Raw genomic sequence first — 16431 nt, forward strand, 5'->3', positions numbered from 1 at the left:
ACCAGGATTATTTCATACATATTATTTCTTGTTACGCTCATAACAGTCCTGTGGGAGTTATAACTGCTCCAACTTTGCAGAATAAAGAACTGACACTTAGCCAGGTGAAATGATTTGTCCCAAGGTCACATCCCTAACATGCACCTGGTTAACTTCTATTTTTTCAGGAACAACTTCTTGTAACTATTATGGCTCGTTTAATAGTCAAAAAAACTTCATGAACACTCCCAAAATGGAGGTAAGGAAGAGTATGTGTGGGATACAGAAGATCCCTTAGGGAACCCCATAGTACTACCATGCCCAGTGATTTATGCCAGTAGCAAACTACAACAACCCAATCCATGCAGGACTATAATGACCAGACCCTTCAGGAATAAAGGTCTGAGTCGCTCCACCAGGTAAAGAACCATGACCAGCTGAGGTGTTTGCTGAAAGCAAAGGAATACAGAAAAGCATCGTGGAAGAAGGCAGTTATAAATACTAACTACAACCTCTGCCTCCAAAGGGAGGAAAAGTTCAAAAGGAACAATTTCATATGTCTGGAATACTATTATCCTCATTTTCTAAAACGGCAATCTTGGCACTGAACTGTGAGCATGATGAATTCACCAGGATACATCAAAACGAAAACAGCTGGGCACAGTGGCTTATGCCTGTAATCCCTGCACTTTGTGAGGCTGAGGAGGGCAGATCACTGGAGGTCAGGAGCTCAAGACCAGCCTGGCCAACATGGTGAAACCCCATCTCTACTAACGATACAAAAATTAGTCAAGCATGATAGGGCACACCTGTAGCCCTAGCTATTCGGGAGGCTGAGGTAGGAGAATCGCTTGAGTCTGGGAGACGGAGGTTGTAGTGAGCCAAGATCACACCACTGCACTATTCCAGCCAGAGTGACAGAGCAAGACTCCATCTCATAAAAACAAACAAACAAAAAACCCCATAGGATACATATTGTTACCTACTTAAGATCTTAATTATGGTGAAAATCCAACCTTTGATACTGCTAGCATCCATTTATACTTTCTTGAGACTACCTGTATTAATAATTACTAATATTTTTGGAAGCAAAATTCCAGACAAGTGTAAAATAAATCTTTGTCATCAGGGGGAAAAAGATTATGACTTAGAAATCAAAGATAAGTATTTATTTTCCTAATAAACAGGAAAAAAAAAAACACACCTCTACACCCATGTCTACAAATGGAGCAACTAATATACTGTTCTCCATTTCAAGTTAGTAACATTTATATAAACTTTCTATTCCTCCTTTTTTGGGGCAAAGTTCTTGTACTGGATTAAAATACTACAAACACAATTTTCTGTTCCACTGTTTCCAACTAAGAGGGAGGAAAAAAGCAAATCCATTTCAATGCAATATTCAAGCCAATGACTCTGTGTCTTATCTACTAGACAATATGTTGTAGGCATTCATTCTAGAATGAAGGGCTTTAGAGAAAAATAAGCCCTAAAATGGGCTTCAGCACCCTTGGAGTTAGCACCTTTAGATTCACACACTACTTGTTTCTCGTTTTTGGCCGACCACAATCTTCGATAACCATGAAAACACCGACAACAAAATATCCAAGTTTTAAAGGCAAAGAAAATGCCAACCCAAACTCCAGGTAACGCACACGCGTTCAGGAAAGCGTGATGAAGGAAAGCCACCTGCATGCTTGCCACCTGTATGCTTTACTCTGCCTTTTCTTTGAATTGTGCCAGTCATGCAACCCACTGTTAAACGAAACCACAGTCTCCTCTTAGTAGGTGAGTGACCTTGGGTAAGTTACTCAACCTTTTCTGTGCCTCGGTTTCTTTAATACGGTGCTTTGAAGAGAATTAAATGCATTAATGTATGCAAAGTGCTGACAGCAGTGCCAGGCAACTTTTCTTTTCTCTCAACATATCCAAAAGTTGTCACTTCCTTCCCAAAGGGCATATTTTTAAGACTATCCATAAAATGTTTCCTAGGGCAAGCATCCTCCAAAGGGTCTTGTTTAAGGACTATGGAGGACCCCAAGACTTGGTTCATAATCTAGGCTGGACTCAGGGTGCTAGCCCAAAAGGGAAGCTAAGTGTTACGACTGGATTGAAACCTGGTGCAAGCTATTTTAGGTTTTCACATTCAATTATTTATGTAACTGGTGAACCTTAAACTGGCTTCCCCTTTGTACTTTTAAGTATTTCTGGGATGTGTTTATATAGCAGTCAGCTGAAAGTCAGCAGTCAGTTAAAATCTTATAAGCAAATAATCCACAGGTAGTGATATTTACTTGAAATAGTAGTGCTTTTTAATATCAAAATAATTTTTTTATTGTATTTTGGACTCTTGTGTACATGTGCACATCCTGCATGCTGCAGGATTGTTGCATAGGTACATACATGCCATGGTGGTTTGCTGTCTCCATCCCTCCATGCCCCACCCCCACCCCCACCCCCATCACCTACATCAGGCATTTATCCTGGTGCAATCCCTCCCCATTCTCCCCACCATCCCACTTTCCATCCCCTCCCCTCCCCTCCACCCCACACCTAGCCCAGTGAGTGTTGTTTTCTTCCCTGTGCCCAAGTGTTCTCATTGTTTGTCACCTGCTTATGAGAGAAAATGTGGTGTTTGGTTTTCTGTTCTTGTGTCACTTTGCTGAGTATGATGGTTTTTAGATTCATCCATTCTCTACGAAGGACACAAACTCGTCGTTTTTTATGGCTGCATAGTATTCCACAGCGTATACGTGCCACATTTTCTTTGTCCAGTCTATCACTGATGGGCATTTGGGTTGGTTCCAGGTCTTTGCTATCGTAAACAGCAATGCAACGAATATACATGTGCATGTGTCTTTATAATACAGCGATTTACAATCCTTTGGGTATATACCCAGTAATGGGATTGCTGGGTCAAATGGAATTTCTATTTCTAGATCCTTGAGGAATCGCCACACTGTCTTCCACAATGGTTGAACTAATTTACACTCCCACCAACAGTGTAAAAGTGTTCCTTTTTCTCCACACCCTCTCCAGCATCTGTTGTCTCCAGATTTTTTAATGATCGCCATTCTAACTGGCGTGAGATGTTATCTCAATGTGGTTTTGATTGGCATTTCTCTAATGACCAATGATGATGAGCATTTTTTCATATGTTTGTTGGCTGCATATATGTCTTCTTTTGAAAAGTGTCTGTTCATATCCTTTGCCCACTTTTGAATGGGTTTGTTTTTTTCTTGTAAATCTGCTTTAGTTCTTTGTAGATTCTGGATATTAGCCCTTTGTCAGATAGGTAGATTGCAAACATTCTTTTCCCATTCTGTTGGTTGCTGGTTCACTCTAATGATTGTTTCTTTTGCTGTGCAGAAGCTCTTAAGCTTATTTTTTTGTCTTTTTTTTTCTTGGAGACGGAGTTTCGCTCTTGTTACCCAGACTGGAGTGCAATGGCACGATCTCGGCTCACCACAACCTCCGCCTCCTGGGTTCAAGCAATTCTCCTGCCTCAGCCTCCCAAGTAGCTGGGACTACAGGCACGGGCCACCATGCCCAGCTAATTTTTTGTATTTTTAGTAGAGATGGGGTTTCACCATGTTGACCAGGATGGTCTCGATCTCTTGACCTCATGATCCACCTGCCTCGGCCTCCCAAAGTGCTGGGATTACAGGCGTGAGCCACCGCACCCAGCCTGCTCTTAAGTTTAATTAGATTCCATTTGTCTATTTTAGCTTTTGTTGCCATTGCTTTTGGTGTTTTAGTCATGAAGTCCTTGCCTATGCCTATGTCCTGGATGGTGTTGCCTAGGTTTTCTTCTAGGGTTTTTATGGTGTTAGGTCTTATGTTTAAATCTTTAATCCATCTGGAGTTAATTTTAATGTAAGGTGTCAGGAAGGGGTCCAGTTTCTGCTTTCTGCACACTGCTAGCCAGTTTTCCCAACACCATTTATTAAACAGGGAATCCTTTCCCCATTGCTTTTGTCTGGTGTGTCAAAGACCAGATGGTTGTAGATGTGTGGTGTTGCCTCCAAGGCCTCTGTTCTGTTCCATTGTTCTATCACTCTGTTTTGGTACCAGTACCATGCTGTTTGATTACTGTAGCCTTGTAGTATAGTTTGAAGTCAGGTAGCGTGATGCCTCCAGCTTTTTTCTTTTTGCTTAGGATTGTCTTGGCTATGTGGGCTCTCTTTTGGTTCCATATGAAGTTTAAAGTGGTTTTTTCCAGTTCTGTGAAGAAGGTCAATGGTAGCTTGATGGGGATAGCACTGAATCTATAAATTACTTTGGGCAGTGTGGTCATTTTCACAATACTGATTCTTCCTAACCAAGAGCATGGAATGTTTTTCCATCTGTTTGTGTCCTCTCTTATTTCCTTGAGCAGTGATTTTTAGTTCTCCTTGAAGAGGTCCTTTATGTCCTTTGTTAGTTGTATTCCTAGGTATTTTATTCTCTTTGTAGCAATTGTAAATGGGAGTTTGCTCATGATTTGGCTCTCTATCTGTTGTTGGTGTGTAGGAATGCTTGTGATTTCTGCACATTGATTTTGTGTCCTGGGACTTTGCTGAAGTTGCTTATCAGCTTAATGAGGTTTTGGGCTGAGACGATGGAGTCTTCTAAATATACAATCATGTTGTCTGCAAATAGGGACAATTTGACCTCTTCTTTTCCTAATTGAATGCTCTTTATTTCTTTTTCTTGCCTAATTACTCTGGCTAGAACTTCCAATACTATATTGAATAGGAGTGGTGAGAGAGGGCATCCTTGTCTAGTGCCGGTTTTTAAAGGGAATGCTTCTAGTTTTTGCCCATTCATTATGATATTGGCTGTGGGTTTGTCATAAATAGCTTTTATTATTTTGAGATACATTCCATCGATATCTAGTTTATTGAGAGTGTTTAGCATAAAGGGCTGTTGAGTTTTGTCAAAGGTCTTCTCTGCATCTATTGAGATAATCATGTGGTTTTTGTCTTTGGTTCTGTTTACATGGTGGATTACGTTTATAGACTTGCATACGTTGAACCAGCCTTGCATTCCTGGGATGAAGCCTACTTGATTGTGATGGATAAGTTTTTGATGTGCTGTTGCAATGGGTTTGCCAGTATTTTATTGAAGATTTTTGCATCAATGTTCATCATGGATATTGTCCTATAGTTTTCTTTTTTAGTTGTGTCTCTGCCAGGTTTTGGTATCAGGATGATAGAGGTTTCATAGAAAAAGTTAGGGAGGATTCCCTCTTTTTGTATTGTTTGGAATAGTTTCAACAGGAATGGTACCAGCTCCTCTTTGTATATCTGGTAGAATTCAGCTGTGAACCCGTCTGGACCTGGACTTTTTTTTGGTTGGTAGGCTATTAATTGCTGCCTTGACTTCCGACCTTGTTATTGGTCTATTCAGGGTTTCAACTTCTTCCTGGCTTAGTCTCGGGAGGTACAAGTGTCCAGGAATTTATCCATTTCTTTCAGATTTACTGCTTTATGTGCATAGAGCTGTTTGTAGTAATCTGTGATGGTAGTTTGTATTTCTGTGGAATCAGTGGTGATATCCCCTTCATTGTATTTTATTGCATCTATTTGATTCTTCCCCCTTTTCTTTTTTAATTAATCTGGCTAGAGGTCTATTTTGTTGATCTTTTCAAAAAACCAGCTCCTGGATTCCTTGATTTTTTGAAGGGTTTTTTGTGTCTCTATTTCCTTTAGTTCTGCTTTGATCTTAGTTACTTCTTGTCTACTGCTAGCTTTTGAGTTTTTTTGATCTTACTCCTCTAGCTCTTTCAATTTTGATGATAGGGCGTCAATTTTAGATCTTCTCGTTTCTCATGTGGGCATTCATTGCTATAAATTTCCCTCCAGACACTGCTTTAAATGTGTCCCATAGATTCTGGTATGTTGTATCTTCGTTCTCGTTGGTTTTGAAGAACATTTTGATTTCTGCCTTTATTTCATTGTTTATCCACTCATCATTCAGGAGCAAGTTGTTCAGTTTCCATGTGATTGTGCAGTTTTGAGAAAAGCTTCTTAATCCTGAGTTCTAATTTGATTGCACTGTGGTTGGAGAGACTGCTTGTTATGATTTCTGTTCTTTTGCATTTGCTGAGGAGTGATTTACTTTCAATTATGTGGTCAATTTTAGAGTAAGTGTGATGTGGTGCTGAGAAGAATGTGTTTGGGGTGGAGTGTTCTGTAAATGTCTATTAGGTCTGCTTGGTCCAGGTCTGCGTTCAAGTCCTGGATATCCTTGGTGACTTTCTGTCTCATTGATCTGTCCAGTATTGTCAGTGGAGTATTAAAGTCTCCCACTATTACTGTGTGAGTCTAAGTCTCTTTGTAGGTCATTAAGAACTTGCTTTATGTATCTGGGTGCTCCTGTATTGGGTGTATATATATTTAGGATAGTTAGCTCTTCTTGTTGCATTGATCCTTTTACGATTATGTAATGCCCTTCTTTGTCTCTCTCGTTCTTTGTTGGTTTAAAGTCTATTTTATCAGAGACTAGGATTGCTACCCCTGCTTTTTTTTGCTCTCCATTTGCTTGGCAGATCTTCTTCCATCCCTTTATTTTGAGTCTATGTGAGCCTTTGCACATGAGATGGGTTTCCCGACTACAGCACACCATTGGGTCTTGACTTTTATCCAGCTTGCCAGTCTGTGTCTTTTGACTAGAGCATTTAGGCCATTTACATTCAACGTTAATCTTGTTATGTTTGAATTTGATCCTGCCATTTTGTTACTGGCTGGTTGTTTTGCCTGTTAGTTGACATGGTTTCTTCATTGTGTCATTGTTCTTTACCATTCAGTACGTTTTTGTAGTGGCTGGTACTGGTTGTTCCTTTCCATGTTTAGTACTTCCTTCAGGAGTTCTTGTAAGGCAGGTCTTGTAGCGATGAAATCTCTCAGCAGTTGCTTGTCTGTAAAGGATTATATTTCTCCTTCACTCATGAAGCTTAGTTTGGCCAGATATGAAATTCTGGGTTGAAAGGACTTTTCTTTAAGGATGTTGAATATTGGCCCCCACTCCCTTCTAGCTTGTAGAGTTTCTGCCGAGAGATCCGCTGTGAGTCTGATGGTCTTTCCTTTGTGGGTAACTCGACCTTTCTGTCTGGCTGCACTTAGGATTTTTTCCTTCATTTCAACCCTGGTGAATTTGACGGTTATGTGCCTTGGGATTGCTCTTCTTGAGGAATATCTTTGTGGTGTTCTGTGTAATTCCTGGATTTGAATGTTGGCCTGCCTTGTTAGGTTGGGAAAGTTCTCTTGGATAATATCCTGAAGAGTGTTTTCCAGCTTGGATTCATTCTCCCCATCACATTCAGGTATGCCGATCAAGCATAGATTAGGTCTCTTCACATAATCCCATAGTTCTTGGAGGCTTTGTTCATTTCTTTTCACTCTTTTTTCTCTAATCTTGCCTTCTCATTTTATTTCATTCATTTGATCTTCTATCTCTGATATCCTTTCTTCTGCTTGATCAATTTGGCTGTTGAAACTTGTGCATGCCTCGTAAAGTTCTTGTGCTGTTTTTCAGCTCTGTCAAGTCATTTATGTTCTTCTCTAAGCTGGTTATTCTATTTAGCATTTCCTCAAACCTTTTTTCAAGGTTCTTAGTTTCTTTGCATTGGGTTAGAACATGGTCTTTTAACTCAAAGAAGTTTGTTATTATCCACCTTCTGAAGCCTGCTTCTGTCAATTCATCACACTCATTTTGTCTTGTTTTGTTCCCTTGATGGTGAGGAGTTATGATCCCTGGGAGGGGAAGGGGTTTTCTGGTCTTTGAAGGTTTCATCCTTTCTGCGCTGTTTTTTCCACATCTTCATGGATTTATCTCCCTTTGATCTTTGAAGTTGGTGATTTCAGGAGAAATCTCTGAGTGGATGTCCTTTCTGTTGCAGTTGGAGCTATAACTTTTTTGGCCTGTAGAGGCGCTGCTGGGCTGCCTCAGATTCAGTCAGGTTGCTGGGTGGGTGGTCCTTCCCTGGGGTGAAGGTGAAATTAGACCCCCGCTTCCCAATGGCATCTCTCCTTCCCTGAGCTCGATCTTCCTGGTTGGGGTCAAACTGGTGTATTTGCTGCCAAGCTCTCTGGTGCACAGGCTTCAGTTTGAGTTTTGTTGGGGGTGGGGCCTGCCAGGCCTTAAGACCTGTTTCCCTGCTTTCAACTCTGCCTCTTTCTGTGGGTTCTGTCCCGCTGGCGCTAGTCCAAATTTCCGCCCAGGTCCAGTCAACAACTTTCGGCACCAGGTGGGAGCCATGGCTCAGATATGCATCGACAACCCACCGCGACCCTCAGTCTGGGGCTCTCGTGGACTGTGGGTTGCAGGAGGGATGAGGTAAGCACAGGATCCGAATCGGAGCACAGAGGGGGTGAAGTCCCCTGACCCTCCAAGCTGGCTGCACATTCCAGGTGGGGACACGCCCGCCCTGTCTTGGTTCTTTCTCCCTGGGTGGCTCTCGCCTTGCTTTGGCTCCCTCCCTGAGCTACTGTCAGAATCCTTCCAGTCCCCCTAAAACGAACCTGGCACCTCACTTGGAATCATGAAGTCCTCTAGCCCTCTGCATCTCATTTGCTGGGAGCTGCATTCTGGTGTTGCCTTCTCTCGGCCATCTTAGTGCTGCCCTAATTTTTTTTTTTTTTTTTTTGAGACAGGGTCTCACTCTGTCACCCAGGCTAGAGTGCAATGGCACAATCAGAGTTCATTGTAACCTCTGCCTTCTGGGCTCAGGTGATCCTCCCACTTCAGCCTCCTGAGTAGCTGGGACTACAGGTGTGTGCCATTGTGCCTGGCTAATTTTTGTTTTTTTCATTTGTAGATACAGGGTTTTGCTATGTTGCCCAGGCTGGTCTTGAACTCTTGGGCTCCAGCAATCTGCCCGCCTTGGCCTCCCACAGTGTTGGGATTTCAGGTGTGAGCCACTGCATCCGGCCTGACTTTAAAAGTTCTTCATGTGTTTTCCAAAAAGGTTGTATGGTTGGAAAAGTCATCAAAATTGAGGAGACGTGAAGAACCACAGAAAAAGAGAAATTATTTTGCTCAACTTTTTCAAAACAATAATGCTCTTTTTGGTCAGTAGAAATGACTACAATTTTTAGAAATTAAAGGTCCTCTACATCATCACTAAGTAGACACAGTGAACAAAGATTTAGAGATGATTAGTTTGAAGGGGAATTACATTCACTGGCATGGAATGTTGGCATGTTTAGGTGGGCACTATTGTAATCGCTGCCAATAAGTCTCAAAAGAGCACTAAAGAACACCTAATTCAGAAACTACAGTGTTAAGACAGGACCTAGAGCTTATCTTTCCAGGATGGGCACAAATCCTTGAGGTCCCTGCTCCTTCCAAGCTCAGAACACCACAATATGACAGAAATAAGGGGTTTCTCTTTTGATTTAATAAAGGGAAATCTTCTGCTCTGCCCCACTTACTGGAAGTATTGTGCTCCACTGGTTTAAGGTGAGGACCAGAGACTCTCGTGCAGTAAGTAACCTAAAGAAGGAGGTGAAGAGTCTCCACAACCGACCATTAGTTTGTCTAAGTCAAGCCAGCTTAAGTAGCTAGCAGGAAATTGCTTGGCTCAATCCTACTGTTAAACATATTAATTTCCTCATCCATTAAAAAAAAAAAACCCCACCATGTACACCTTGGTAAAAACACATGGCAAACATACTATGTGAGTAAGTAAATTAAAATGCAGTTCCACTACTGTAAGTTAGTTGGCTAAACTGGAAATAAATTAGGTTTCACATGAGGTAGATAAATTTCAGAATCTCAAGACCCTCGAACCAGCGCTTCAGACAATTCCTAAGTACAACGCCCTTTAATGTTCCCTGCCTCAACTTTCTTTTTGGTTAGAAATTTAGTATTGAGTATTAAAGTTGTTTTAAAATAAACTTTTCTTATTTAGTCACTTTTATCACACTTAAATGGAGACATTTACATATTTACAGATAAATATATCAGCATCTTGGAATTATAAAAGACTTAACTATTACTTTACTTCTTTATTTTACGGATAATAAAACAGAAGTACTAAGAGATTATACGACTTAAGTGGCTGAGCTGGGATGACACTTTAGATTTCCAGCCTTACTCGTGGGCTTGTGCTTCTGCCATTTCTCCACTTTTGATGCTGAATTAAAACTCTCAGCAGATTTTTTAGGTCAATAAATATTTGTGAAGTCTCCTAAGGTTAAAGCACTGAACCAGGTATTAATGATGCAGGTGTGTGGCTTTAAAAAGCTGAGTAGTAAAACTCAGACTATAAACATAAACGAGGGAAAAGCAGTCTGTTACTGATACAATTTAAAATGCAAGCAGGATTCTGGTTTGATGTATGCAAATCTCTTCCAGTTTTTCTTTTTTCTGTTCTACCTCAGCACTTTAATAGTAGATCTAAATGCAGTAAAATATAAAAAGGCGGGAAACAGGGAACAGCTACTCAGCCTTTTAAAGTTTTCTGTCTAAACCAAAGCTAACTTACCTCTACATCTGTTTGAAAGTTAAAAAGATCTATTCTTTGCCAGTTGCTTCCATCCAGGGCTAAGATGTTCCAAGCCTGGAAGGTGGGAGGTAAAGGAAGAGGGATTGGGGTGAAAGAAAAACATTTATTGAGACTATTAAAGAAAGCTTTGATTAACCTTTATTTCCAAGCTTTTATTTTTGATGTATATTAAGTAAATCATCAAATGCAAAATTATACCATTGTGTTATATTAAGTATAAAGATAAAGTTTTAATTTTCAGTAATTTGAACTAAAACTCATTCTAATACAACTTGATATTTATTGATTAAAAATCTGGTGAATACTCTACCTTGGAAATCTGTGCACATCGGCACAAAGTTACTATATCCAAGAAGGAAAATATTCTATAGAGAGAGGAAAAAAACACAAACACGAGATGGTGTTAACATTTCAGTATAATTATAACTTGAAAGATAAAATCTAATGTGCCACCTGGATACGTCAGTTTTTTCAAGATTCCTCAATCTGCAATATACAAGTGCGCTATAATTTTATATCACTACAGTGAAATATTAAATGTTTGCATATTAAGAAGTTTTGGACACACTGTACAAATTACCTTAGAAATCATTAAGCTTGTATTTCCCTTGTTCTAAGAAATGGACACGAGAAAGACCACAACTGGTTCTATTTGAAGACCAACTCTTCAGCAGAATAAGCCCTCTTTTGGTGGTAGATGCAATAAACAGGCTCAGATGCCCGAGCCTCAAATAACATTGTCAAAAAAAGCTTGATGACAAAGCCCATTTGAAGTATTTGTTCGCCTGGCAGAAAGATGGAGCTCATTAGTTGGCAAAATCTGTAAGTGACCAGTTTTTCCTAGCCAAAAGCCAAGGAACCACAGAACATAGGAAAGATGGGGGAAAGAAAGGCAGACAGAAGCAAACAAAATCTTAGTTGGCATTGGTAATGCCTTAGAGGGACCAGTAGCTGCCAGCTTGGCAGGGGACAGAGTGAAGCCTTAACATCCTGGCAGTCAAGGAGAGGAGCTGCCGCTGACAGCATGTGAGCAAACAGCCGTGTGCGCCTCAGTACTGCAGAGTGACAGCCAAAAACAAAGGTCAGCTTTTCTGTGAAAGAAGGCTGGATAGGGTTGAAATCAGGAACAAGAACAGTGCCTCAATTCTGAGGGTCCTGGAAAGTAAATATGAGAGTCTGTGCCTCTGAGTGTGGAAGGGGGAGAGTGGGAAGATGGCAAACAGCCACCTATAATGTTCCTCAAAATTCTTCAAAGGTAACAATCAGTGGTGGGGTAAAAATCCATGGGCTCAGGGAAGGAGAGTAGAATCATAAAACATCAGAGTGTTGTACCCTACAATAACACACCCACATGCAGTTCCATGGGATAGTGACTGCACAGATGCCATCTACAGTATAGGCTACAGTCATTTTCTAGTGAAAAGTAAAGGACAGAAGCATAATGGGCTACATTGACTTTTAAAGATTCTGGCTGGGCACAGTGGCTCACATCTGTATTCCCAGCACTTTGGAAGGCTGAGGCGGGAGGATCACAAGGTCAGGAGTTTGAGACCAGCCTGACCAACATAATGAAACCCTGTCTCTACTAAAAATACAAAAATTAGCCGGGTGTGGTGGCAGGCCCCTGTAATCCCAGCTACTCAGGAGGCTGAGGCAGGAGAAGCACTTGAATCGGGAGGTGGAGGTTGCAGTGAGCCGAGACTGCGCCACTGCACTCCAACCTGGGTGACAGAGCGAGACTCCATCTCAAAAAAAAAAAAAAAAAGATTCAGTGGCTTGTAGTACATAGAAAAATGCTGGTGGCGGCTAAAATATGAGTACTTAAACATATATATTCAATGTACTTCAGGGTATTTACACATCTACAGTGCCCAACTCAAAGGCTCTCCTGCCCCTAAGAGCTGTGTCCTATGCCATATGACCATCCCACAGCTAGCCATATCCAATTGTCAGCTCCCTGCAGGAAACAAGCACCAGACAGAGAAACTAGCCTGGTACAGTAGAATCAGATTTCATGCAGGGATTGGGTTCTAAAAGCATAAGTCAAAGGTAAAAAAAAGAGTTAGCTGTTTCCCTTGAAAATCCCTTAAGAGTATACCACCTTTATCACAGCTCAGTAATAATAACACTGGCAATAATAAAAAAAAAAACAGTTAACATTGATTATGCACTGACTATGTGCCAGCCATGGTCTACATGCTAGTCATTTGACTGGCACAACACTGCTATGAGGTGTTGTGCTATTACTATCTTCATTTTACAGGTAAGGACACTGAGCATAGAGGTTAAGTAACCTGCCCAGGGCACACTGATAGTAAAGGCAGAACTAGGATTTCAACCCAGGTAGTCTGGCTCAAGAGCACAAGCCCATGACCATTACATATACTGCTTTGGAAAGTTTAACACAGCTGTTTTTCCCTCAGAATTGGACTAGATCCCGAGAAAGAAAAGAAACTTTTAATCTAAGAGATGTCAGTTGCTATGTGGGCTCTAGAGTGACTGACACAAGTAGCTATAAAGTAACCCGACAATGCCATACACTGGTCACCATAACTCCTACCCCATAGTTCAACAATGTACAGCCAATCACTAATCAATGTTACTCTGGAAACCAATGAGAGTTCCCAAAAAACAACTTCTGTAATCGCCCCCTCTCCTGATTCAGTCTCAACCTTGAGATAAACTCTCTAGCTTAATTTTGCCTCAGTTTCCTTATTTAGGTCAACAGTGCATTTTTTTTTTTTTTTTGAGATGGAGTTTCACTCTTGTTGCCCAGGCTGGAGTACAATGGTGCAATCTCGGCTCACCACAACCTCCGCCTCCCAGCTTCAAGCAATTCTCCTGCCTCAGCCTCCCAAGAAACTGGGATTATAGGCATGTGCCACCACGCCCAGCTAATTTTGTATTTTTAGTAGAGATGGGGTTTTTCCATGTTGGTCACAAACTCCCAACCTCAGGTGACCCACCTGCCTTGGCCTCCCAAAGTGCTGGGATTACAGGTGTGAGCCACCACACCCAGCCTACAGTGCTATTTCTTAACTGATAACAGATGAAGTAGTTTTCATTTAGTGAGTATGCTGTTTGGAACAAACTGGATTCATGCTTCACTCACAAATGAAGCAAGATGCGCACACATTGAGACACACAGGAACCAACAGGTGGAACAGGAATTCACAGTTTTCATCTCATGCTTACTACCTAGTTTTATGATTAGTGAATGAAAAAATAGCTTGCCTAAAGTATTTACATTATTTCCCCTCTCACCAACCTTTTACACTGAGTAGCTGAATTTGCACAAATAGGCATGGCAATACTCCAAACTACCACACTGACGCCAAAGCCAATTCCTGACTCACATTTCAATGAATAAAAGTAATGCACTGAATTACACAGCCGGGGATACTGGCAATAGAAACGCAGATAGCTACACGAGTGGCAAACTGAGTCCCAACCCCTCCAAAACATTCTTTCCTGGAAAGTGCTTCCTATCTCAAATGTGATAACCTCAACTTTATGAGGCAAGTGCTACAGTAGCACCCTGGTTAGAAATACACACAGGGGAGCAAAGGGTTGGATGCACTTTTGGACTTTGTATTGTGCTCCATTAGTCTGTTTGCCTTTGTGCAAGTAAGGCTGTTTTAATTATGAAGCTTCAATAATAAGTCACAATGTCTGGTAACGTAAGACTTTCAACTTTGTTCTTCTCTATCAAGATTATCTTAGTTATTCTCGATACTCAGAATTTCCAATTAAGTTTCAGAATCAGTATATCAATTTCCACAAGAAAATTTTCTGAAATTTTTACTGGGATTGCATTGAATTTATAGAAAATTTGGGAAAAATTCAGATTTTTACCATATTAAATCTTCTAATCCAGAAACAAGATCCATTCCAAAATTTATTTAGGACTTCTTTAATTTCTCACAGTAATTGTTACAGTTTTCCACATAGATACCTTACTCATCTTTAGATTTTTTTTCTGGTTATTTAATGTTCTTATTATTAAAATGGAATATTTTGAGGTGGGCATGGTGGCTCATGCCTATAATCCCAGAATTTTGGAAGGCTGAGGCAGGAGGATCACCTGGGCCCAGGAAGTCAAGACCAGCATGAGTCACATGGTAAAATCCCATTACTACAAAAAATATATATAATAATTAGCTGGGTGTGGTGGTGAATGCCCATAGTCCCAGCTACTCAGGAGGCTGAGGTGGTAGGATCAGCAGAACCCAGGAAGGTCAAGGCAGCAGTGAGCTGTGAACCTGGGTGACAGAGTGAGACCCTGTCTCAAAAAAAAAAAAAAAAAAAAAGGGGAATATTTTAAATGTCATTCTTTAATTGTTGTTAGTTTATAATGTTAATTTTCATATACTGACCTTGTACCCAACCATATTTCTAAATTTGTTTATTCATTCTGATTTTTTTTTCCCGAGAGAGTCTTGCTCTGTCTCTACATAAAACATCAATTCACTATTAAATAATGAACCAACTTTCCTCCTTTCCAATAATTATACTTTCTATTTCTTTTGCTTATTACAGTGGCTATGATCTTCTCTAGTACAATGATAAAAAGAACTGGTAATGAAATATATCTCTGTCGCATTCTCATCTCAGAGAAAAAGCTGCCACTATTCAATTATGATGATGTTTACTATATGGTTTTTTTTTTCCGGCCTTTCAATTATTTTCTAATTCCTTTGTTACATCCTGTAAAATATTTCCATTTTGCACATGGATGATTTTGACACCTCTCACATTTATCTCTTTAAAATTTTTATTTAAAATAAGAGTGAGCAGTGCAGAGAGTTACCATATGCATACCTGCCAACAAACACACGTAGTTCCCCCTATCATTAACATGCTGTTTGAGTGTGGTACATTTGATGTTAGCTGTAGGTCTTGTGTAGATGTTCTTTATCAAGTCAGGAAGTTCCCCTCTATTCCTAGTCTGATGAGCAATTTTATCATGAATGGGTGCCACAATTTGTCAAGTATTTTTTCTGCATTTTCTGATGTGACCCGTAAGATTTTTTCTTTAGTCTGTTGATGCAATAGATTACACTGATTTTTGAATGGTTAAAATAGTCTTGCATACTTGAAATAAATTCTGCTTTATTGTGGATACAATTATTTTGTATATCACTGGATTTGACTTGCTAATATTTTGTTAAAGATTTTTGCATCTATTTTTATGAAAAATGTTGGTCTTGAGTGCTCCCTTTTTGTAATATTTTTATATGGTCTTGTTATTATGGTAACACTGGGCTCCAAGAATTAGGGAAGTGTTCTGCTTCCAATTTCATGGGCAATATTATTATAGAGAACAGGTATCATTTCTTTCTTAAAAGTTTGGTAAAATTCACCACTGAAACCACCATCTGGGTCTGGTGCCTTCTGTTTTGGAAGGTTATTAATTATTACATTTCTTTAATATATATGCCTATTCAGTTTACTTCTCGTTGTATGAGTTTTTGCTAGTTTGTGTCTTTCAAGGAATCGGTCCTTTCCATCTAAGCTATCAAATTTGTGAATGTGAGATCAAAGCCGTAATAAAAAGTCACCAAGTTTTGAAAAGCTCAGGACTTCGTGGCCTCACTGCTGAATTCTACCAAACATTTGAAGAAAAACTACTACCAATCCCACTCAAACTATTTCAAAAAACAGATGAGGAGGAAACACTTCCAAACTCATTTTACAAGGCCAGTATTAGCCTGATACCAGAACCAGACAAGACCAAAAAAAGAAAACTACAGGCCAATATCTCTGATGAATATTGATGTGAAAATTCTCAACAAAATACTAGCAAATTGAATTCAACAACACATTAAAAAGATCGTTCATTGTGACCATGTGAGCATTATTCCAGGGAAGCAAGGATGGTTCAACATATGCAAATCAATCAATGTGATACATCATATCAACAAAATGAAGGGCAAAAGCCACATAATCAATTGATGCTG

At 40.1% G+C, this 16431-nt stretch overlaps 1 protein-coding gene across 3 annotated transcripts in view; it reads right to left on the bottom strand.

Moving 5' to 3' along the window:
- The window catches only part of FBXL2 (F-box and leucine rich repeat protein 2), a 117732-nt gene that overhangs the window by 42368 nt on the left and 58933 nt on the right, over nucleotides 1–16431 (bottom strand). For all 3 annotated transcript variants that reach the window (XR_001104711.2, XM_012435546.2, XM_064378578.1), the window contains exons 3-4: nucleotides 10782–10836; nucleotides 10451–10525 (exon numbers count right to left, since the gene is read on the bottom strand). Coding sequence is in view for 2 of the 3 variants with exons in the window: in XM_012435546.2 (XP_012290969.1) it covers nucleotides 10451–10525; nucleotides 10782–10836 (130 nt within the window). In the remaining variant the exon portion in view is untranslated. The remainder of the gene's footprint in view (nucleotides 1–10450; nucleotides 10526–10781; nucleotides 10837–16431) is intronic.

This window comes from Aotus nancymaae, unplaced genomic scaffold (genome assembly GCF_030222135.1).
Source record: "Aotus nancymaae isolate 86718 unplaced genomic scaffold, 86718_ANA_hifiasm-v0.15.2.pri h1tg000019l, whole genome shotgun sequence".
Lineage (NCBI taxonomy): Eukaryota > Metazoa > Chordata > Mammalia > Primates > Aotidae > Aotus > Aotus nancymaae.